This window comes from Amaranthus tricolor, chromosome 2 (assembly GCF_026212465.1).
Source record: "Amaranthus tricolor cultivar Red isolate AtriRed21 chromosome 2, ASM2621246v1, whole genome shotgun sequence".
In the NCBI taxonomy this organism is placed as follows: Eukaryota; Viridiplantae; Streptophyta; class Magnoliopsida; order Caryophyllales; family Amaranthaceae; genus Amaranthus; species Amaranthus tricolor.
This window is the reverse complement of record NC_080048.1, coordinates 4,366,246-4,392,176: the sequence shown is the minus strand read 5'-3', so window position 1 is coordinate 4,392,176 and position 25,931 is coordinate 4,366,246. Positions and strand designations below refer to the sequence as shown.

Below are 25,931 nucleotides of genomic sequence, written 5' to 3'. Positions count from 1 at the left end.
TAAAATTTTCCAATAAAGCAAGCATTTTATAAATGCTTAGAGAAAAAGGATTGGAAAAGATCTCAGCTGATCAGCTCCAAACACTCTCAACCAGAAAGGATCAAACAATAAACCTAACTACAAAGTCAAGTGAGACTGCTCAAAACAGATTTGATAAGACATTTATCTTGATCTTGTAACCTAATTCGAGTTAATCTGACATAAAAAATAAATTAACAATTATGTAAAAACCAATATGGACACAAAATTCAGATTTTAACCGACCTAAATTATCTGAGTCTAAATCGACCCGATGACCTAAATAAAGATCTTTATTTAAGACAACAAGGCACCTAATAATTTTATGATTTTACCTTCAAATCTATCTTATTTTTATATTACAGAGTAGACTGAAAAAAAAAGATAATTAAATAAGAATTGAGTCCATAATTTTTTTTTTAAAGTAATACATATTCTCCAACAACAACAAAACTTCGATAATCTATTTTGCTACATTTTTATGAAACTATTGTTGTATTAGTAGTGTTATTACTTTAAAGTATAGTTAAAAATATGGATTTATATATGAGCCAATTCTTTTGAGCCAATTCTTTTGAGCCAATTGTATGATTGTTCCAACTTCCAACAAGCAAGGACTAGGAGAAGAAAAAACATGACCCTTTTTACCCTAAAAAATTGGCAAGTGGAATCAATTATGAAGTTGGAATGTGCACACTGTCCCCTATAAATAAAAAAGCATTATTAAGTTATATTATATTCCGCATTTTCAGGCTGGATGTATGAATGACCAATCATATGGACGTAAGCATAGTTTTATAAGGTGATGTCATTTTTTTAATCTTAATTAAGCATATAATTAGGCATTTATTATTAAGCGAGGAATTTTAGGCCAAACGCCGAGTAGTAATGAAAAAATTGGTTGTGAAGTTACAAGCTACTAATAGTACAACTAAAATTTATGAAAATGTATAAAAGTTCTCACAATTTCTTTCTTTGTAAAATATAAACCTAGATCACTAAATGAAGATAATGGATGTAAGGATGTATATATATATTAATTTAATTTTTGAATCAATCAAAACTCTTCTTCAAATTATTAATAGATTATTTCAGAAGTTGAAATAGAGGGAATCTACAGATGGAAAATCATGGAGTCACGTTTGACCTAACCATACCATTTCAACACTGCGTATCCCTCCAACTCAAGGTAAGTTACCAATGAAACTATCTCTTCATGCTCACATCTCTTTCTCTTAAGACACTCTTTCTTCCATTAACTTTATTTATATGTCCATAACAACAATCTTATTAAGCTTAAAACCAATCTACATACGGATTTTAATTATGAGCTTAACCTAATAGTTGAGTTAGTCAGAATCGATCCTTACGTCTTTTGGTTTACTTGAAGGTGGCACTTGCTAGCTAGTCCACTTGCATTTTTATCTATGAAGTTTGAATTTTTCATCTTCTCAACTTGTATATTTTCTAAATAAATCAATACTTTTACATGATTTTTCAAAAAAAAAAAATTATAATAAATAAAAATTATAATACTCCCTATTCCCCTAATGGGCAACTTGCAAAGTTGGATCTTCTTTTTCTTTTTTTTTTTAAATATTTTTGAAAAGAATTATTGGGAGTATATATAACTAATTTTATTGCATTTTATGAGTTTCTCACCTTCTCTTTTAATTATAGGAAGTTTAATATAAGATATTAATTATTAATTTATTTATTTTATGTTGTTTAATTATAGGGCTTATTGTTGGTAAGATTTGATTAAGTTAATGAGATGGAAAAGAGTTTAATTGATGAACTTGTTGAAGGGAGAGATCTTGCTTGGGAACTTCAATTGAATCTTAGTAATGAGCCAAAATCTTCCACAAATGAAGCATATGTGTTGATGGTTCAAAGTATATTGGCCAAATTTGAGAGGTCACTACAGATCTTGCAAAATGATCCAAAATTAGTATCAACTCAAGTTCAAAAGCCAATAATGGGAAAAGTCGAATCTCCGAATTTGTTTAATGGAAGTCCTAAAAGTCAAGATTCAGACGGAGATTTCAAAGTAAACAGTAAAAATGACTCCAGAAAAAGGTAATACATGTTTCATAATGGTTGTTAAATAGATCTAATATAACTGTTTAATTTACGGGTTTTTTCATTGGCATAGCAAGATTCATACTAGATAATTTTTTTTTTCAAAATAATTCAATTTAAAAGTGAAGAAAAATAATGAACATTATACATTTTCTATATCAATAGTACATTTTGTGAGCATTAAAATCCTAAAGTTGATATTATTGATTTCTCCTATTACAAGAACATAAATGTACTATTTATGATAAAGACAAATCAATATATACTAATTAAAGTAATCAAGTTGAGATTATTAATTATTTTAAATTCTATTGTTTTTGTACGATCTGTTACAGAAGGAATTCACCTCGTGTGACGCAAAGAGTAGAAGGTTGTTCGAGCAGCGGGCTTGAAGGACCAATTGAAGATGGTTTTAATTGGAGAAAATATGGACAAAAGGAAATTCTTGGAGCCAAATTTACAAGGTAATTATTAATTAGTTTTCTATTGTCTTATAACGTTTGCATTATTGTGATATCATTGATCATATTTGGGGTAGTTGATAGAGGTTTCCACTCTAAAAACATTACGGTCTATTTGATTATTGATACTTCCTCCGTTTTGAAATACTTGTTATATTTCTGTTGTGGGTATTATTTATTGTTCAAGCTTATTTTATATATTGCGGCTAATGTGTCAATGAAAATATAATCAAGTGGGATCTTGTTTGAATCGTCTAATCGCATACTTTTATAATATTAACTTTTCATAATTTTCAAATGTGTATAATTCAACATATAAATGAAAAAAATAACACATTAAATTGCGTAAAAAGTCAAATGTAACAAGTATAATGAAATGGAGGAAGTACTGTATTAATGTGAATAATTTGTATTGTAAATTTTCATGATATAATTCATGATAAAAAAAATTATTCACATTTTAACAAGATCATGCATAAATTTTAGTTATGAAAAAATGGGTAATTTCAATTCTTATTATATATAAATTATATTCTCCATTTGTCTCCCAAATAGTAATATCAATCTCCATGTATTAGTTTGTTAAATTAGGCTGGACTTATTGTAAATGCCAGCATATTAACGGGGGACACAAGTGCACACACTTCATAAGCTAAGGAGATATATACCATCCCAAAACCATATGGCAATGGGAAGAAGGTCTCTAATAACTTATAAAGCGTGCACACCATTTTCAATTTATCGATGTGGGATAACTCATCCCAATACCCCCCTCACATGCGAACCCCCGTCAAGTTCGCATGTGGGAGTAATCAATTAGGGTAGGAACGCCATTCTTTTCGAACCTACCATTTTTAAATTATTGATTGAACCATCGGCTCGGATACCATGTTAAATTAGGCTGGACTTATTGTGAATGCCAGCATATTAACGGGGGGACACAAGTGCACACACTTCATAAGCCAAGGAGATATATACCATCCCAAAACCATATGGCAATGGGAAGAAGGTCTCTAATAGCTTATAAAGCGTGCACACCATTTTCAATTTATCGATGTGGGATAACTCATCCCAACATAGTTCCACTCTAGCTCAACACTCATGACCTATTGTTGCTTCCATAATTCAAACTTATTATTTGCCTTGGTCTTTAATTCATCAACTAACACAATATCATTAACGAATAACATGTATCCCAATATTTTCTATTGAGCGATTTCAATTAAGATAGAAATTAAAAAGAAACTTAAAGAACATCGTCTTTATGGTTGATATGAATTAAACCTTTTTTGCTATCTTCTACAACAAAGATAAAATTGCCTTATTTGCTTACTTATACAGATTCTCACTCACTTTTATTTGTAACAAATATTTGTAACAAAATATTCAAACTCACTTTTATTTTCATAATTTCATTCACTAAGCGGAACATTTTTACCTTGGATCTTAACTGAAGTTCGGATACCATGTTCGATCTTAACTTTACAAATATTACCAACTTCATTTATCTTTGCATGCCTAATAATACATCAACTAACCATTTATCTACAAAATAATAATCAAATTAATGTATTGAAAACTGAGAAACAATATTAATTCTGTTAGAGTATATAACATGTTATGTATAATAAGTGTGTTGAACAAAACATTTTGTATATTTATTGCAACAACAACATTTATTATTCTGACGCCATTAAGGGGCATTGATCCCACCTAAGATGGGGTTTGAGGGGATTGAATTTACGCAATCTTAATCTTGTTTGTATGGACTTCACATAAATAAGAAGCGTATGTGATTTTATTATAAAAATCCAAACACTTTTTTTGGTAATAGTACTAAATACTGATAAAACAATATTATTTTTATTAGAGTATATAACATATCATGCAAATACATGCAGGGCTTATTATAGGTGCACATACAAACAAATCCAGGGTTGTCCAGCCAGAAAACAAGTGCAAAGATGTGAAGATGACCCTAGTTTTTTTCAAGTGTCCTACCGTGGAGAGCACACTTGTTCTCATACTTCTTCCTCTTCTTCTTCATCCTTCCCTAACAACCCTAATAATACAAGCAAACTTGAAAATTTTGAAACCCTATCATTTAATCCTCCTAATTCTTCACATTATCCCCATCAACAAACCCAAAATATTTTTTGGGATTTCAAAAGAGATAATGTCATAAATCACCATAATTCTTCTTCCTTTGCCGTTTCCCCTAATAACCCATTAGTTAATACTAATTTTGCTCCTAATGAAATGGTGTATTATGATGATGCACAAGGTGGTATGGTACAACCGGCTACTGCAGTTACCGACTTATCTCCAAGTATAACATCCGAGCTATTGTTAGATTTTCAAGCTGAAATTGAAAATGATTTCAATAGAGTACTATAAAACAAATCTTGGGGCACGTCAATCATCAACAATTTATAAGGTAGGTTTTAGTTGAGACATGGTATTAGAAGTTCAGGTCATGGGTACTATATAAAATACTATATTGTGAGGCCTTAAGCTACTTATATGTTCTATGAAAATTTTAGTTTTGAAATTTTCGCATGATTGACCGAGTTTTTTTTATTAATCTTTATAGTAATTTTTAGTTTTGAATTTGTTTGCGTAATGACCTTATTCATAAATGATATTGGGTTTTTATAACCATTAAAACATTAAAATCTCTGACATATAAAGAGTCAAATAATGTGCATCTTTGGTCTTCAAATTGAAACTTTTTCTCTCCTTCATCTTCAACATTATTTGTGTTCTTTAATAATTGTGGTCAATTAGGAGATCAAAACATCACACCAATATGAGTTCTTTTGATTACGCGTGTTGGAGATTCTAGTGTTTTAAACGGTTAACGAGTCTTTAAATGAGAATGTCCAATGTTCATTCTGGAAAAGGTTAAAGAGCAAACTAATATGTAACTACATGGTTATCATAAGAGTACAAAACTTTGTCTACCATGCGACATTTCAAAACGAGATGATTACCATAAGCAATTTCCCTTTATTATTCAGATCATTTCATTATTGAAACACCCTTTTTAAAAAAAATACTTTTTGTTCTTTGCATACATATTTTGTATGCACATTTTGTGTAGGATGCGATGGGATGGGATGAGATGGGATCTTATTACTTAGGTTTAGGAAGAAAATGGTGAGTGTGGATTTTTATATTTTAATTTATTATTAGATTCATAGTAAATTAAGGTAGTGAAATGCATTTGACTTTGATCTTTGACAATTAAGTTTGTGTATTCAATTTCTAACAATTTTGCTTTTGTACACATATTAGTTAATTTTTAATATCAATAAACAGTCTCTTAGTTTATGGGCTAAAGTTTTGTAATTTTTTAGTTTCAGATGATAATGAGTTATAGTAAATAATTCATTCGTATCTTTTATATATGTGAAGCTGCACATGATATTTGCTACTAAGGGTTAATCAGAAACAATCGCTTTGTTAGTGTTATCATTAACCATGGTAAGATTGCAAACATTGGATCGACCCCCAAACCCCAGCTTAAGTGGAAGCCGCTTAATGTCATTGGGGTAATAATATATGTAATGGAAACTATTGTAATGATCAGTTCAATTTTTATGCCATTGATTCTATTGGAATTTATAGTTTTTCATTTTTGTGTTGTACTAATATGAAATTATTGTGTTTAAACCAACGTAACATTGGATCATTAAAAATTTGTTTTTACCAACATCAAAAGAGAGCTTTGCCACATTGAATGTCCAAGACATGATGTTAATCGTGTGTGGATTGGGTTGCCTCTTTTTGTTTAAGTTGACATAATTCGATTTTATTAACGCTTGTTTAATTGAATCACTACTAATATTTAGTTAAATAAAGCGATGTATCGCAAACAAATGCATTGGTTAGGGGTGCTCGAATGAGCTCACTGCTAACCTATGTTTGAACAAGTGCGCGCACCTCCATAAAAGTAATTCAAAAGTTTATGCCTTAAGAAGGAGCTAATTGCGCGAACAAGAGGCCTAGTGCTTGACGAGCACTCTAGTTTCTCAAACAAGCAACCTTTCTCTTAGTTGCTTTGCTTCGTTTAGTAACTTGTTTTGTTAGTTTAAGCCATTCGAACCTTTAAGCCTTATGCTACTATCATATTGTATTGTAGTATTTAGCAATATCCTAACATACACTAGATATTGCACACTTTTGAATACTATTGATGGATGAAACTAAATCTTAAGATATGTTAATAGACACTATCACTCTTGTTATATATCCGTCCTCTAATACCAATTCAAGCTAGTTGCTAACCTAATCTGACTCACCTAGGTGGTTATTATTTAACTTAACCAGGGTTAAATTTAATCACGATACTCGTCTCATTTAAACAGACAGCCTCATCATTTGAAGGGTTAATGAACATATAATAATTATTATTATTAATAATTGAAAGTCAGTTGGTCAATGGTTTCAAATACAACACTTCCACCTTCTTCTCTCTTTCTCTCTCTCAATGGAAAACAGCAGCCAAGTTCCCTGGGTTTCCCTAACCAAATGAAAACCTAACTAGCCCATTTATTTAATCCTTTTTTAAAAAAAAATTATTTTTTTATGTTTCAAATTGTATACTCCTTTTCATATTTATCCAATGAGTTCGTCAACATTTCTATTTTAATCCGTCATTTTTACGTTGTGATATTTCTATTTTGAGGAATGTTTCGATTGCTTTCTTTAATTTTTATCTAGACATCTTTTATCACTTTTAATCCTATCAATAAAATTGAATACTTATGCAGAAGGTGGTGTTGCATATTAAAATCAGCTCTTCTTGTATGAGATCGTCTTATTATAAGACGGCCCCATATAATTATTTCATTTCTCTAATTAATCGCTTTAAAATTATAAATGATTACTTAATTTAACACATTAAATATACATGGGTGAGCCCATTAGAGATGGTCTGACCATGAAACTTGTCTTATTTAAGAATTTATGTATTAAAATAGACAAAGGGGGTATTTTTGAAAAGTTTATATTTGAATTTGAAGGTGGCATCAAACCCTTCTTTCTTAAACCAAAACAAACAAAAAGCAAAGGCTTAGCTAGGAGTCGAGCCAACTTGCATAATTGCTAAGTGTTTGAAGTTTTCATATAGTTCCCATCTCTTTCTCAAAAGCCATATAATACAACTTGCCCATATGCCATATTTATGTTCATTATCCTATGATATAAAATTTATTTATTTGATCTTATTACAATATATAATAAGTACATTTCTATTAGTATTTTTAGCTTGTTAAAGCAATTTATAATATTGGCAAACATCCTTTCCTCTTACCCTATAAAGGATTCTTCGATCTTACCCTGATAAAAAATATTCACCAACCAAAAAAAACTATTGCGTACGGACAAGTTGTTCAAAATGGAAAATAATATGAATGATTCTTCTTCTCAAAAGGGTTTAGTTAATGAGCTTGTTGGAGGAAGAGATCTTACTAAGCAACTTCAAAAGATGATTCTTAGTAATGAACTAAGATCCTCTTGTAATAATGTGTACGGACAAGTTATTCAAAATATTTTGGCTAAGTTTGAGAAGTCACTACAAATCTTGCAGTTCGATCCAGACGAGCAATCTCAATTTCAACAATCAAATAATGATTCTCCGTTTAGCGGAAGTCCTAAAAGTCAAGATTTTGATCGAGATGTTAAAAATTCACTTGATCATAAGAATGATTCCAAGAAAAAGAGGTATTCTAAACTTTTGTTGATTAGTTTGTTCTTCTTAATAAGTTTCTTTGATGATAAAGATGTGATAATTCGTCACATAATCATCAGGTTGTGGGCCTACCCACAGGGCGCTCGTCAGATCAAGCCTACTAACTCACGGAAAATGAGTTTTGGCTTGCCTACACACTTGAGCTTTTCATTACCAAAACTATATGATATTAGAGGATTACTCACTAAGAATTATATGCAAATCCACAATTCACTATTTTAGTTATGTCATATCGTCAAGTGAAGTCTTTTTAATACTCCCCCACACATGTAAGTTACATATTTAGGAACCATTTTCAGCTCTTATACCATATTAGGTTGAATTAGACATATTGTGAATGCTAGCAAATAATCGGAGAAACTCGAAGAAACAAAAGTGCACGCTTTATAAATCATATGGTTATGGAAGAAAGACTCCAATAATATATAAAGTGCGCATATCATCTTTAATTTATCAATTTGTTAAGATTGTGAAAAAAAAGTAATTTTAAAATGAGAGAAAATATTTTACGGACACTAAAAAGTTTCTAATATAGATGAATATTACTCCTATCATATATTTTCATTTAACAAAATAAATAATTGTACAATCATTACGTTAGTTTTAAAGGTGAGTAAGTAGGACTATTGATGATATAATAGATAAAATTAATTAAAGCAAGTCATTATAGTTACTAGTATTTAATTACAAAATTCGTACCATTATTGTCATGTAAAAAGGTGACTATATCGTGTTTAGATGGAAAAAAATTATGTGTGATTAAGACGGTAAATATTTTTCTAATTGAGGATGGAAAATACTTTTTAGTTTTTCTATCCCTTATATTATAAATTGGTAGTTATTTGAAATTTCATTTAAAATATTCTCTAAAATATATTGTTATATTTATTTATTTTAAAAAATATTTTTATAAATTCACATAACTAAATTTATTGTCTACTAAAACTATTACATAGGTTAGAAATTTTATAAAACTGGAATCAAGTTTGGCCTGCCTAGGTCATGGTTTTAGTCTTCTGATATAAAATTTTGTTAATATTAAATTGTGTAATATAATATATAAAGTAATAATAGTTAAATTAGTTCAGCACAAATATATAAATAAATGTTCGATCTGATACTAATATCTGGATTGTGGCCCGAATTAACGACCACGTAAATGCTAAGCTTTGTATTGTTAATGCTAGCTAGCATTATAGGTTAGGACCCGAGAGCTTGATCCATATTCCATGCATATTCAGTCCTGAAAGATGATTCGATTTGCTGGAATCTTTCTTTTCTGTTTCCTGCAATTAATATTAGAATATCAATTTATTTTTGTAATTTTCTGCTTGGTTTATTCCCCAAAATTGTCTGGCTTGCAATCTAGTTTGAAATATATATATATATATATATAAAAGATAAATTACCAGAAATAATACAACTTTTTTCTTGTTTCTTTACAATAATATCAACTTTAAATTAACTACCATTAATACTAACTTAAAGGGTGTTTTCCTAAAATAATCCTAAAAATATTATTAAAAAAAAATTATAAAAAATTAATTGACAAAAAAATTTAGTAAATTAGTTAATAAATTATTTCCTATAAATTTGTCAAGATTTTTGTTTAGGATGGTCTCTTTTATAACATCTCATTACAGTCTTTAACTTTTATGTGTGCTTCTTTTAACTCTTCTCCCCTTTAATTTTACACTTTCTTTTAACTCTATCTCAATTGGAACAGATGGATTAATATTGTAATGAGCTATAAAAAGTGCTTTTTCTATACTTATTACTTGTCTCCACGTCCTTTTCTTGTTTTGAAATTGAGACTTATGCTTAAAAATACAAGCCTATATAGTATATTTAGCTGAATTAGCCAATTAGTATATGGAATGTGAGAAGTATATGTACGTGATATACACAAACCCTAACATAAAAGTGTCTTTTGGTAGTTGTACTTGTACATAAGGATGAATCGAGGAACCCGTTTATATTAGTTTTTTATCGATTTTTGTCCTTTAGTTCTCATTTTATTTAATGAATAACCAACAATAATTTATCAAATATCTCTACAAATAGTCGTTGACTTAAACAACTGGTTTAACAGCTAATAAATCATCAACTAGTATTTTTAGCAAGTCAAAACAACCAACTATTATAACCAATAATTATTTGTCAAACTGACCCTTCATCCTACACTTAATTCTTATTTTATGGTCTAAGTTTGCACTTAATTCTTATTTTATGGTCTAAGTTTGATAATTAAGTGATAAAAATAGAGTTAGGGTATGAGGTTTAGTTTCAAATCTACATTAATTCAACCCTAAGTCCTAGACTCTTAGTTATATGTAATTATTAAGCAATACCTATTTGAAAACTAATAAACTTTTACCATTGAATTTTTTCACCGTCTAACACATAATTATTGATATTTTACTAAGTGGTTTGTATTTATAGTATGTATTACTTGTTAAGATGTTCATTTTTCAAATTGTATTGTCTTTAAAAGTTTTTATTCTAAAATAACAAACTGTTAATTTTAAAAATATTGTGTAATTGATTGATTTATTTATCATATTCATGTATACATCATAAAAAAGTGTCGTAGAAAGATAAAAGTTTTACATCAAACCAAAAAATCTAGACCTATTTTTCAAATTTGGGACATTATGGATCCTAAGAGTCTGATTCAACCCATGTTCATCTTAATTTCATGCTTTTAGCATAGTCAAAAAATATCGAAATAATTAACTAGTTTAGTTGATAATGTCCGAAGGAAGTCTGATTTGAATTTAATTCTCTTGTATAAAGCTTACATAAGATATTATATAACTCATAAATTTCTTAGTGTAAAACTTATTTCAATTCACATCAATCGTTCCATTTGATGTTTGCACTATATGTAATATAGTTTTTCAATCTTAAATATCTCTAATTATGTATAACTAAAAATTATAAAAAACTTATATTTAATAAATTTTACATAGATAAATTAAACAAAATTCACTTAATTATATTTTAATTTGTATTTACTTGCCATTATAAACATCAAACAATTTACTACAAATTGCCTTTTTTTTTGTGATAGTTGACAGTTACATTTTCTTTAGTGTGGAAATAGCTGACAATGAAATGAATATGGAATGTAATCTTATGTCATAGAAAGCACGTTGTTCGAATCACAAAAAGAGTTGAAGGTTGTGCAAGTAGTGGACTTGAAGGACCAATTGAAGATCAATTTAAGTGGAGAAAGTATGGACAAAAAGACATTAATGGAGCCAAATTTCCCAGGTAACTAATTAATACATTAATTAAATCATTTTTGGTGTAAAGAATTTCAATTTTTCAAAATATAGTAGTTTGAAAATAAATTTTTATAATTTATTTATCCTTGATGTGAAATTAGATCATCTTTGTTTTTCGCTTTTTAAAAATTAATAGAATTATATTTAGTTTTAGTTGACAAAGTTATGAGTTCGATTCTCACCTAATACTTTCATGAATCGTAACACTTTCATTGATCGATACAATCAATTATAATTTGCTAAAGAGATGTGTTTGACATAGATTATCAAGGCTTTTAATTTAGATCTATAAGTTTCCCTACTAATATTAAATTTTGGCCTCTATTTTACCATTTATTTGATCATAAGTTACTATTTTTTGTTTACTTTTGATGTTATATTTTACATTTCAATTTTCTGTCAATTTTTATTATTTTTAGATTTATCACATTAAAATTTTAGCTATTTTACTATTTGTTTATTATTATTTTAATGGGTTATATCTGGTTATTTGGTACCATACTGAAAAATATAATATAAATTTTATATTCTATCAATTTTTGAATTATTAATTTTCTAAAGATAAAAAGAAAAAGTAAATTTGGCCCCTATACTCTTTTCTCCTCCCCTATTTAGTCTTATGATACTCTATCAGAAAACCAGTTCAATAAAAAAACTTAAGTTTATAGTTAAGGCTACAATATAAATTAGTTTTATTAGTATACCCTATAAAAACAAGGAAAAATTACGTAAAATAATTCAACAATTTCATGATTTTTTCTAGAATAATCTCAACTATTGATTAATCATGAATAATCTCAACTTTATAATGTATTTTCCTAGAGTAAATTTAAGTACCCGGATGACCTGATATAGTAGTTAATTTACCAAAAAAAGTAAATAGAAAATTAATATAAAATTAATGAAAAATTTTGAAAAATTACATAAAAAGTTCTAAAAAAATTTTAACATTATTTTAACATTTTTTTCGAAATTTATTTTTATTTATCTTTTTTTAAAAAAATAAAACTTAATATAACAGGTCATCCGGTTACTCCAGTTTACCCTAAGCAAATAAATTAGGATAATTCATGGTTAATCAATACGTAGAATTATTATAAAAAAAATCATGAAAAAATTTAATTATTCTAGATAATTTTTCCTAAAAAGAACATAACCTACCAATCTTTCACTTGAATTTTTGCATTTTGCAGGGCATATTTTAGGTGTACCAATAGAAATGAAGGATGTTTAGCCACAAAACTAGTGCAAAGAAGTGAAGATGATCCTTCCTCCTTTAATGTCACTTATCTTGGAGCCCATAAATGTTCTCAAGCATCTTCTTCTTTTTCTTATCCCTCCATTATCAAAAACCGTAAACCCAACAAAATTGAACCTCCTTTAGAAACCCTAGCTCATCCTTCTTGTCAACAATCAAAAGAAAACATGTTGATCTTTCAAAATCACAATAACCCATTTTCAATTTCCTTCCCATCTTCTTCAAACCCTATAGTTGATGATAATAATATTTGTTCAAATTCAAGTTATTGCACAAATATTAACTTCAATGATCAAGTCTTCAATGCATCTACAACTTTAGAACCTAATTCTTCATTTATTGCACCAATTCATCCTTTGTTTGATCTAAGGTGATGACTTTGATCATGATTTTGATCTTAACCCAAATTTTTTTCAATAATGCTTTAGTTAGACATGTAAAGGGTGTTTGGATTGCAAGAAATAAAGTATTTTCATTCGAAAAGGTTTTTAAATGAAACTATTTTTCAATGGAACAATAATAATAGTTTATACGGTCTCATAGTGGGATATGTCTTTTGGGTTAAATATATAATAAAAACTTTAAGTTTATGGCCTACTTATTTGAAGATCGTCTCACTATGAAATGGTCTATAAACGCGCTGATAATAGTTTTTATGTTTAGTTGATGAATAAACTAATGAAAAGTTGAGATTTTGATTGTGGGAGAGTGAAGAAAATTAGTTTTCTTTCAGTTTAGGACCGAATTATATGTTAATAAAAGGATTAAAAAATTTCTTTTTTTTAATTAAATTATTTTTGTAGGAAACCATCTCAATTAAAAAAAAAGTGTTATATGATGTAAGAAAAATGGCCTAAGATGGATTTGTCTGATTATTTATTACTATTGATTAAGGATTGTTCAATGATGGATGAGTATGGATTCATTAATGTGCTTAATGATCTTCAAATGTTGGTAAGTAAATTTATTTATGTGTAATAAAACAGAGCTCATACTTACATGTAAGAGTATTTATTGGAAGATTTTGAAGTCATTTTTTCTTATAAAAAAGCCAATATATCTATTTTAATGCTACATTAAAGAAATATTGATTTAAAATATAAAAATTGAATAGAAATATAGTGAGGCTGGACTTAAAATGATGAAGTCGAACTAAAGAGATAATATGTAACTGAAAATGATGGTGTAGAATTAAAAATGAGCCAAAACAGTCAAATTTGAATTTTAGTCAAATTTCAGGTCAATTTCGAATCTAATAAAATTTGGACATAGTCTAATTTTTACATTATTTGACATATCAGGGTATCATTATATCTATTTTTAATGCTACATTAAAATTTTGACATGTGATATTTTTTAAATCTTAAATTGTGGTATGAAACAGTCTCATTATAACATACGTTTTATACATGGGTTAAATAGCTCAACTATATTTATTATGAGTATATGAGCTTCTAGCTATGAGGTTGTCTCTCATTAAAAATAATTGTTCCATAAATTCTTGTATTAGATGGTGTCACAATGAAATGCGCCTAAAAACATGGGTTATTACTTATAGTAAGTCTTGTATTAAGTCGTGTCACAATAAGACGATCTTAATAAAGAATTTGTCTATTACATACTTATTAGCCCTACTAATATAACTTAGCAGCATACATATGGGCTTTTGACCCAATCGTTGAGCAGCCTTAAATTGTTTTGAACGTGGGCTCACAATCAACAGCAGGATACTTTTTGAGGCCCAAAATATATCTGGTCCAATTTAGCCCAAAAATAGTCATTTTTTCACAAATTATTGCGTTATACAGTGGCCAACTTTGTATTTTACAAAAATGGTTAACAAATGCCATTATTTTGGGATTAAGTCTCTATATTGTTGTTGTTATGCAACCAGTGTAGATATTGCTGACGTGGCATGATCTTAAGGCTCAGAGTAGACCAGATTAATGTTTAATTGGTAAAAACATATATATTTTATGATGTCATGTGCGAGATTTTTTTGTAAGTTTAGAAAAATATACCATTTCGACTTAAAGATCCTGAGTTTTAATCTCAAAGTGAAAAAGATACGAGTGAGAGGGAGAGAGAATACAAACAAGTGATAACAATTAGAACAAGATTATTTAAAGTTTTTAATAACTGGTTTGTATTAATAATTAGGGTTGACACTCGTATTAAAAGGAAGTGACAAACTTTTGCCTAGCTAATTTTCAAGTGCTCGTCTAACCACCCAAACTGCTCGCCTTAGTCATATTTAACTGAACCAGTAAATTAAAACCGACTCAAATCACCCATTCCAACGGACGCAACCAAAATTAAATAGTTTACCCTATAAACATATGCAAAGCTAATCAAATTGTTTTTCAACTACCAGCTTCCACAATAAATTACTTAGTCTATGTTGGGATTTGCTCTTGCTCAAATCAAGGTACTCCTATAAAATGCACGTACACTCTCCAAATGTAAAGCAAAATCACGATATTTTTAAATTTTCTATGACAACATTGGCATGCACCTATGCAGAAACTGATACATACATGTTAGAATACTTATAATTACTCACACATAAGTTGTCCCACGTCAGAAAATAAAAAAATAATATGTCAATTTATGAATTTGAGAAATAATTCTTATGATTGTCAATTGGTTTTAATAGTAAACCCATTTTGGATTTGTAAATGGATTACCTCTTCTGTGCCTAAATTGAGTTGCCCAAACTTATTGTCTAAATTCTAACTATACACAACTAATATAAGTGACTTCTATCTAAGTTCAGATTTAAGAGGGTCGGAAGTATGCATTTTACCCTTATTAATGATAAAAAAGGAAATTCTACATGGTAGCATTGAACTTTCATGAAACGCCAGTGATAGCACTTTTTAAAGATTTTTCCACACGGTAACATCCAGTTGATGCCTTATCTAACTGGCATAACATTTTCTGTTAAATTCTTGTCCATGTCAGTTTAATTCACCATTTTGACGTTTCTACCCTTATTAAGTGTTGGTTGTTGTTTTTATAATTTTCCCTAAACAATATTTTAGAGCGTTGATGAATTAAACGGTGAATTAAACGTCAAAATGGAGAATTAAACATTTGAGAGCATAAAAATGGTTTAGGGAAAATTATAAAGAAAATAACTAACACTTAATAATGGTAGAAACCTCAAAATGGTAAATTAAACAGAAATTGACAAGAATTTAACGAAAAGTGTTATGACAGTTATATAAGGCATAAACTGAATGCTACTATTTGAAAGAATTTTATAAAAGTACAATTATTGGCGTTTTATGAAAATTCGATATTACTATGTGAAATTTCCTTAATGAAAAATAATTGAAAAACTTTGGTGAAATAGAGGACATTCAATTTGATGAAGACTGAACTTAGTAGCTACTCCAGCTAGAAGGCAGCCTTTTTCATACTTTAACAATTTGCCATTGTCAAACTGTTGGACCACCTTTTCGATATGTCATCCTCTTTGCATTACAATTTTGTCTTTCTTGTGGTCTGATAAATAACTAACGGAATGATCTGTAATTAATTTGGAAAATTAACATTTTTTAAAATAAATACTTGGGTGGTTCTATGTTTTATAGGAGTAATTATTATATTTATTTTTTATACAATTTAATATGTTATTTTAATTATTTATATATTGAGTTATACATTATTTTTAATATTCAAAAACCTAATCTTGTGAATATGTGTTATTGAACAATTTAAACAAGATCGTACTTTTTCCGTTCCATATTAGTTGCAGCATTGATAAAAATGACACTATTCATTTATCACTCTTAATTTGTGATTAGTTTTAAATTTATAGGTTAAAATATAGTCAAGTAAGATCTTGTTTGATTCGTCTCATTGCAAAGATTATTAATATCAAAGTTTTATAATTTTTTATTATACATAATTAGAGATATTAAGGATTGAATTAGTGCATTGGACTGCGTGAAAAAACAAAATGTTGCAAGTAAATTGGAACGGAAAAATTATTTAACTATATTTTTTGTCGTACATTAGCTGTAATATATATATAATTATAAATAAGTTTGAATGATGAGCTGTAATATATATATATAATTATAAATAAGTTTAAATAATAAATAATACCAAGGGTATGTGATATCCAACTTAGAAATCAAATATAAAATTGTAGTATGGTTGATTATGGGTACTAATAAACTTATGATGGTTAATCATAGAAATAATTTTATAACATGTTGCAATCATCAAATTACATTATATCTCACTATTGTCCTTAGATAGCAATATATAGTTTTTATTTCTTTACAACTCTGATATATTCATGTATAACTTCTATTCAATAATTTTTTTTATTTTTTATTATTTGATAAAAAAGATCAAAGCAAAACTTATAAATAACGTAAAAGTAAATTAGTCTTGTCATTAAAATGAAACAAAACAAGCAATAGATGAGAGCACTATTTAATTATATTTTCTTAACAGATTTATTAGGATCGATATATTTATATATAAATACGATTTTAATATTTAGTTTTCCTTGGTTTTTTTTATTAATAAGTTTAATTTAATATTATAAAATTGTGAAGAACTATAGTTTAAACTACGTTAAATCACTTATATATATATATATATATATATATATATATATATATATATATATATATATATATATATATATATATATATATATATATATATATATATATATATATATATATTTAATAATTTTTCTTTGCCAAAATTGACATGATTTTAAAGGGTATTTTCATAGTGATTGGCTTTTTAAGTTAACATCCACAATGATCTAATTTTAATTATTGATTATTATATGATGAGATCTAAGCCATTTATTTTTCCAATTTCATAAATAGTTAAAGCAAGTGTCAATAGTCTTAACAATGATATTAACTTTGAAATATTTAATCGAACATGCTTTGTCTTGTACTTTGAAGAGGATTAATAAAGATGTTTCGTATATGGGTGGTTTAAGGTTTATATCGTTTGATGTTGGTTGCTTGGTCAAAGCAACAAAGAAAGAGGATATCTGAAGCTCGCTCGACCTGATGTGGGGTCGCTCGAACGGTCGAGCCGAAGTGTGTTGGTCGAGCGGAATGTGCAAAATAAGACAGTAGCTTCACTAAAAGCTCGCTTGACCGAGCGAGGCAGTGGCTCGATCGAGCGGTAGTCGAGCAGTCAGCATTGGATTCTGTTTTGGTCAGAATTTATAGTGATTATGCAATAAGTTGGTGCATTACTCTATTGTTTATTGTAATTTTTATTGTCATAGTTAATTAGGGTGTTAATTGTGCTTTATGGTGAGTAATTGAGAGGTTCTAAGAATGATACTCACCTTCCACTATAAAAGGGAGTATCATTTATAGAACAAAGATCACTACAAACACACATATTGTTGAGAGGGTTATTGCATTGTTAGAAATTTAAGAGTTTTCTTATTTTGCTTTAGTATTTGTGATCTTAAGAGATTGTTCTCATGATAAAGGGAGGTTTATTACATTATAATTGTTGAATTTCAATCTAATAAAACTACATTTGAGGGAGAGGTATCCAAAATACCTCATAACACTTGTGTTCATATTTTGCTTTAATTCTCATATTGTTTTTCTTTGTTGAATTTCGTAGAGACTTTTATTCCATAAATAATTAAAAAATTACAAATAAAATATTTCAAAATAGTAAATGACCTCTAAAAGATTATATTTTAACACAAATAACTATTTTTAGGTAACAATTAATTGTGTTAAACTTGATATTTAAATTTTTTAAATATATATTTGATTATATTTATGATAGTGATGGGATTTTGAGGCAATCACTATATATAGAATTATATGAAATTTGTACTTCCTAGAAAATACTAAATTGGATTGTATTTCGTTAAAAGTTAATTCTTACAACCTGTAAAAATTTTATCGGCATGGTATACGGCAATTACAAATTTTCGTGTTAATTTAAAATTTCTACTAAGAAATTAGCATTGGAATTAAATATCTTCCTGTGTATTGTAAATGCCCATGATGATTTAATTTCAATATCAACTAAAAAAATCTAAAAAAAGCATATGCCAAAAGAGAGATTAATACAATTCTTTACTGAAAATAAAAACTATAGCAACATGGTATCTGTACGTACCACAACTAAAATTACAAAAGGAAAAAGAAAAATTACACAAATGAGGGTAAACAATCATGATAACAAATGTTACCTATATTTACCTTCTAAATATTTAAACAAAAATAAAACTACAAAAAAAAAAATACATGATGAGTATTATGTGATAGTAAATGCAAATCATTCCACCAATAACACAGTTTATTTTGGCGGAATAAGGTCAGAAATTAAAGCAGGGTTATATTGATTATTATTAGAAAAATATTTAAAATAAAATCTTAAATATTTTTCTAGTAATTATTTTCAATAATTGGGTTTCTTTTTCATTGAGTACAATTAATAATTATTTTATAGTTAATTACCCTACTTAAGGTTAGGATGGAAATTAAATCATAGAGGATATATTGATTTGAAGGATTTATTTAATTAAAAAGTGGTGTGGAGCAGAATGTTTGTTGGATTTGGTGAGCAAGTTCTTCAGCACTGAGCTGGCATTCAATTCCAATCTGCAAAATGAAAGAAAGCCCACACATGCATTCACTCAGTTAGATACTGTTTTTTTTTTTTTTTTTTTTTGAATTTTGAAACAATGGGAAAAAAAATAAGAAAAATAAATAAATAAAATTAATTTATATGAAATATATCCAAGTGATGGCAGAATAAAGGAGTAATCCTTCAAAGTGCATAACAAAATGACAATAGTTCATGAATATGGCTTGTGTAAAAAAAGGCAAAGATTTTGTGTTTAGACATTATTTTTAGGCAAATATACATTATGGGTACTTTTTAGTTGCATTTTCTTTTATATGCAGTATTTATTTATTTTTTTTTATCTCTCTTTAAATTTTGATTATAATTTTTCTGACGAGATATAATCACTATGGTAATAATAATGTAAAGGCAAATATAATGAAAAAAGTTTCAAATTTTGTGAAAAAAATATTACTTTATAGCAAATTAGGAGAGAGAGAGAGTACACTTTAACCTTTTGTTTCTATAAAAAAAATTTTAATACATAAATGTAAGGTGTAAGTAAGTTCCTATATTAAGAAACTTTGTAAAAATTGCAAAGGTTTGGTGTGTCTACTCAAATTGGGGTGTAGTCCTATGTAATTTCTTGTAAAGGTGGATGGAACATACCACCAAATAATTTAGCTTAGATAGTTGGATTAGGAACTTAAATTCTCATATACTCCCTATCTATTACATCTATCTTCCCTTTACTCTTGTTTTTTAAGGTGAAATTTATGGATTTTTGAATGTCATTGTTAATTAATTAATGCAATTAATTTCCAATTAAGTAAATACATTTTGAAAGAGCATATTGTTTTAAAAAGAAATAATATGCAATCCAAATATTGTTTGCGACAAGGTACTTTTAATATTTGAGTAATTTAAATGATTTACAAATCGTTATAAAAAGAAGTATGCTATGTCATTTTATCTTAATCTTGATCATTAACTATTATAATATATATTTGACTTTATCTCCTTAAAATGATCTTTGATCCGCTGAAACTTATTTTAATGACTCAAATTTCTTTTATATTTTTGGCATTTGTTTTATCTTTTTTCTCTATCACCTTATAATTTGCTAAATTAAGCTCAAGTCTTTTTTTATTTGACTTTTAAAAATAGTTATGTATGGTTTTGAATTCTTTATTTTGAAAAGAAAAATTAACTCTAAAATTGAGATTAATCTATATTAATCTTTAGTTGAGATTAATTTGAAAATATGCATCACATCTTAATTATTCAAGTATTTAGATAAGATTGTGTAATAAATTCAATATCTCTTAATTAATGTCTAACCAATAGATTAAGTGTAGTAAAAGGGTAGAATAACATGTAATATAAGACCAATAAAGGCATGTTACCTTGATAGTAAAGGCGTTGAGCATAGTTTCTTCAATAGTACTAATATTGATATGAAGAATCTCGAGGGAAAGATATTCGAGGATCGAAATAATCTTTAGAATTTGCCCTGGAATTCTTGGAGAAACTGTCTTAACCAAAAGATTTGGGCCAGAAAATTTTACTTCCACCTCTGCCATTGGAGATCTCGAGTTTGCTACAAGCTCATTAGCAACACAATCATTAAGTGAAGAGCTTGAAGAACTAGGAGAAAGATCAATAGGAGTAGCTAATGAAGGAGAAAAATTCATTCTTGCCCTATAAGGACTACTTGGTTGAGGAGTTCTTGGACTTATAGGAAGATTAAGTCTAGGACTTAAGGGTGGTTTTCTAGGGCTTAATACTTGTGGTAATGTCCTTGGACTTGAAACAAGTCTAGGACTAAGTACTTCATTATAAACCTTTCTTTGCTTCTTGGCTTCAAGTGATTGAAGAAGTTGTTGCAATTCACTTATATAATCCACCACACCTCCTATTATTGATGCTTGATCACCCTATTTAATTCAAGAAAGAATGTTAATATAAGAAAAAGATATATTTGTTTAATTAATATTCAAATTAGGGTCATTAATTATTTTATGTTTTATATAACCTAAAATTGAAGAAATATGTCCCACAATGTACTACACATTAGTTGAATATAGACTAGAGATGTACCATGCATAAATGTGGACTAGTAATGTTACTATAAAGTAGCATATGATCCAAGTAACTAATGACATGAGATGGACAAAAACTTAACCTAAGATTTTTGTGTCCATTCAGAATCTTATAAAGTAATTGTACTATTGTATTCATGTCATTAATCATGAGTGATATAGATAGTACTCAAAAAGTCAAGAGCTTTTCGATATGAATGTTGTGTTAGAGGCAATTATATAAAACTGTTACTAAAACCGAAAGACGTATAATGATGAAATCTTAATAGAATTACAACAAACAATTGACTCAAAAGGAAAAATACAAACTATAAACTTTAAGCGAAACAATGGCCAATACTGAGGTATACACAATTTTAGCTTTATCATATAGCCGACATTTTATCATATTAACAAAAAGAAAACGAAAATTTCAAATCCATGCACTATGTGCATAAGTTCCCATTTACAACGAATATGCATGAATTATATTACACGTTAATTAATTCCTTTTAAATTTATTATAAATTTTTATTCCTAATGTAAATCATTTGCATTATTCCATACCACTTTAGTTATTAGCTTAATGCCATAATTAACCTTGAATAATCTTAGTAATTAAGTTTGTTTTAAAAGAGAAAAAAGAGATAGTTAAGTATATACACTTGATGAATAAGTTAGAAAACTCAAGAATTATGGATTGTTTTATTTTTACCCTAATGACTAGCATTATATCAAAAAGGGCTAATTCTTGTTTCCTTTGCCTATAAAGGAATATCCTCCATTAAAAAAAACAATGATTGTTAATTTAGGCTGAACTTATTGTGAACGTTAACATATTATCAAAGAAACACAAGGTGTACACACTTCATAATAAGTCAAGGAGATATCATCCCAGTAAATCATATGACAATGGGAGGCTCTGATACCATTTCAAGGAATCAACTCAACTAAAAGCTTGAGCTGATGGTTGAGGTTCAAAATATGTTATACACTCTAACAAATCCAATTACTTATAAAGTGTACACACCAATTTTAATCTATCGATATGAGACAAACTATCTCATCAGTTAGATTTAGAACTTACCCTTTTGACATAGAAGCAAGGCATGAGAGAACGCAAAACCGAAAGATGTTCATTCATTTGTTTCCTTCTATTTCTTTCAACAGTTATATGAGATACTTTAGTACCTTCCCCTCCAACTACTCCATTTTCATCTGAGCTACTAATCTTAGCTCTCTTACTCTTAGGTTGTTCATGTTCATTATCACCTACTTCAGCTTCAAAAGCATCAAATTCAGCTTCAGTTTCAGAAAAATCTTGAAACATAAAACCTTTTGTTGTTGAATCTTCATCACCACCACAACCACCACCACCACCACCCATCGTCGACGTTTCTCGTAAACTCTCTAATGCATCAAAGATGCTAAATAAATCATCATCTTGTGATGTTGCAAGTCCTGAAAATGTTGGATCTCCTAAATGATCTTGTTCTTCAAACAAATTTGCAATATTATTATCACCCATTTTCTTTTTTCGGGTCAATTAGGGTTTTTGTTTGTGCTAAGAATGATTTGAGTGTTCTTAGAAGAGAAAGAAAAGGGTTTTGGTTAAGAATAAAGAGGAAATGAGGAGAGGAACATGTGTGTTCTTACAAATGGAGGAAGAAAGACAAGAGATGCTATTAGTAGTAATGGTTTTAGAGGACAAATATATGGGTGTGGGTCCACACGATTTGTTTTTTATCTTTCTTTTATTATTGGTCATTTTCCTTTATCTTGTGAAGTATTGTTTTTTCAAAAGGGTGGACTTTTTAATAATAAAATATAAAGTACACCTATATATACTGTCTTCGTTTCATAATACTTGGATCGTTTTGTCTTGGTATAAATATTAATGAAATGATTGGTTGATATCAAAATACTCCTATTATTGTTGTTCTTAAATAATTTTTAATTATTTTATGACATATATAGTAATGTGGTAAAAATTGAGAAATAGATGAAAAAAAAGTGTAACAAACATTACGGAACAGAAAAAGTATGAGAAAAAGGAAGGGAGTACTCCCTCTATTCCTTAAAGTTGTTTCCACAAGAAATGTTCATAGAAATTAAAAAAAATAAAACCTTTTAGATGATAAATATATTACTTTATTGAATAATAAATTTAATGAAAGAAAATTGTGGATCATAAATATTAGAACATATTATTAAAAAGTTAGTAAAAAAAATATAGAAAACACAACTAATAAGAAAATAATATTATAAAATTAGCAGGAAACTTATAGACACTATAAATAATGTAAAAATATTAAAATAAAGTTAATAAAATATATATGAAGATCATAATAAAATGAGAATAAACAAGAATAATGATATCCACAATTTATGATATAAATAGTATTTAGCTTGATTAACTTGAGACTTAGTTAGAGTAGAAGTTAGAAGTATGACTTCCAACTTATAGTGATAGTGTATAAAGATAGATAGTGGCCCTGGAAGTGATAATCGCAAGAGCAAGCCATAAATGTGACAAGATATACTCCGTTCTAGTGAAATTGCTATTAATAATAATATATTTTTTCTATTTTAAATTAGTCATAACATTTATAATATATATATTATCCATTTATTATTTTTAATTTGTAATTAATTCTTAATCTATATATTAAAACATAGTCAAGTAAGATCTTGTTTTATTTATCTCGAAGCAAAAATTATTAATATCAAAACATTATAATTTTTTATTATATATAATTAGAAATATTAACGATTAAATTAGTATATTAAAATACATAAAAAAAAAATATTGCAAGTAATTTGATACGAAAAATATATTATAAGAAAAAATAAAAATATATTATAAGAAAAAATATTACTTTCAGTAATAATTTCAAAGATAAGATAGAATTTTTAGGGGCAGCAATTAATCATATTATCATTTCAACGGTCGGCCTTCAATTTGAACGTCTTTGCCTGTTGTCAGGTTAACAGCCACATGCTGACTTTTAGGAGTACGAACTCTACTCATTTCATTCTTTAAATTTGCTAGAGAGATATTCATTCGAATAATTGAGTTGGTTTCAAACGGATGTCGTTCGATTTGATTGAATTTTAGATCGGTAATTTTTTGAATGCGTGTTACGGTGGATCACATTCGGGTCGGTTAAGTTGAAAATCAATTATTCGAGCTATCGAGTTTACATCGGTTCGGTGTCGGTTGAAATTCGAGTCAATTGTCAATCAGTCTCGGGTTGTTATCGGTTAATAAATGGTTCGGTTTTATCGGGTACAGATCGGGTCCTGGTACTTTTGTCAAGTAGAGTTCGGCTACGAGTTACTAATTACTAGTCAATGTCGCATTAAGTTGCTAGTCATTTTTTAATTCATGACAAGATTCTTTTTACTAAAGGGAAATAGTTAAAATGAAAATCAATTAGTAATTATTACTTTGTTATTTTTACTTGTTTGACTGTAAATTAAAATTAAAATTCTATTATTTTTAATCAAATTTGATTAGAAATAATTTAATAAACATTGACCATTGATTATTAACTCTAAATATATAAAACCATGTATTTTTAAAATTTAATTTATGATCACTTTATTAGATTAACTAATAAGATGATAGAATATAAGTTGATCATACTTCTATGTTAGAAATTAGTTAAGGTTTACAACAGTTTGATTAAAAATTGGTTCAGGTTAAGTTGGTTTTAGCCGGGTCAAGTTCGGTTTCGAGCATGATACAGGTCGAATATGACTTGGTTCAGTCACTATTAGGGTCGGGTAATCTCGGTTAACAGTTAAATGTCAATTATAAAAATCGATTGCAGTTTGGGTTCAGTTTCTCATTTTCGATTGTCAATCAGTTCGAGTGCAACTTCCGTTCGGGTAATGTCGGTTCGGTAACCCTAAAAAGAAATGCACTTTCGGGTCGAATTTTCGGATCGGATCACATTTGAACAGCTCTATACATGATATTTAAAAAAGGAAAAATTACATAGCATAATCTAATTTTTTATGATTTTCTTATAATAATCTCACCTATTAATTAACTATGAATAATATCAACTTTAAGGGTATTTGCCCAAAGTAAACTTGGGTAACTGATGACCGGCTATAATAGATAATTTAAAAAAAAGTAAATTGAAAATTAATTTAAAATTGGAGAAGAATTTTTTAAATTTATATAAAAAATTTTAGATAATAAATAAAATCATAAATTTTTTTGAACATTTTTTTTATATTTTTCCCGATATTTTATTATAATTTATCTTTTTTTAAAAAAAAACTTGAACAGCAAGTCATCCGGTTACCGGGTTTACTCTAGTAAAATACCCCACAAAGTTGAAATTATTCATGATTAATCAATAGTAGGAATTATTATAAGAA

General features: G+C 27.9%; 3 protein-coding genes across 3 annotated transcripts; 2 read left to right on the top strand and 1 right to left on the bottom strand.

Annotated features, from left to right (window-relative positions):
• The first annotated feature begins 1,792 nt into the window (after positions 1-1,792).
• LOC130805414 (probable WRKY transcription factor 53) lies at positions 1,793-5,724 on the top strand. The gene is made up of 4 exons (XM_057670191.1): positions 1,793-2,097; positions 2,436-2,564; positions 4,463-4,949; positions 5,665-5,724. The coding sequence occupies exons 1-4, from the start codon at positions 1,793-1,795 to the stop codon at positions 5,722-5,724; spliced, it is 981 nt and encodes a 326-aa protein (XP_057526174.1).
• A 2,108-nt stretch (positions 5,725-7,832) lies between these two features.
• LOC130805094 (probable WRKY transcription factor 53) lies at positions 7,833-13,919 on the top strand. Its single transcript, XM_057669712.1, has 3 exons — positions 7,833-8,288; positions 11,464-11,592; positions 12,800-13,919. The coding sequence occupies exons 1-3, from the start codon at positions 7,963-7,965 to the stop codon at positions 13,236-13,238; spliced, it is 894 nt and encodes a 297-aa protein (XP_057525695.1). The 5' UTR covers positions 7,833-7,962; the 3' UTR covers positions 13,239-13,919.
• Positions 13,920-18,948: 5,029 nt separating this feature from the next.
• Positions 18,949-23,200, bottom strand: LOC130805093 (transcription factor SPEECHLESS). Its single transcript, XM_057669711.1, has 3 exons — positions 22,624-23,200; positions 20,862-21,392; positions 18,949-19,490 (listed from the first exon to the last, which is right to left on the bottom strand). Exons 1-3 carry the CDS (start codon positions 23,062-23,064, stop codon positions 19,407-19,409), a joined length of 1,056 nt encoding a protein of 351 aa, XP_057525694.1. The 5' UTR covers positions 23,065-23,200; the 3' UTR covers positions 18,949-19,406.
• Positions 23,201-25,931: the final 2,731 nt, after the last annotated feature.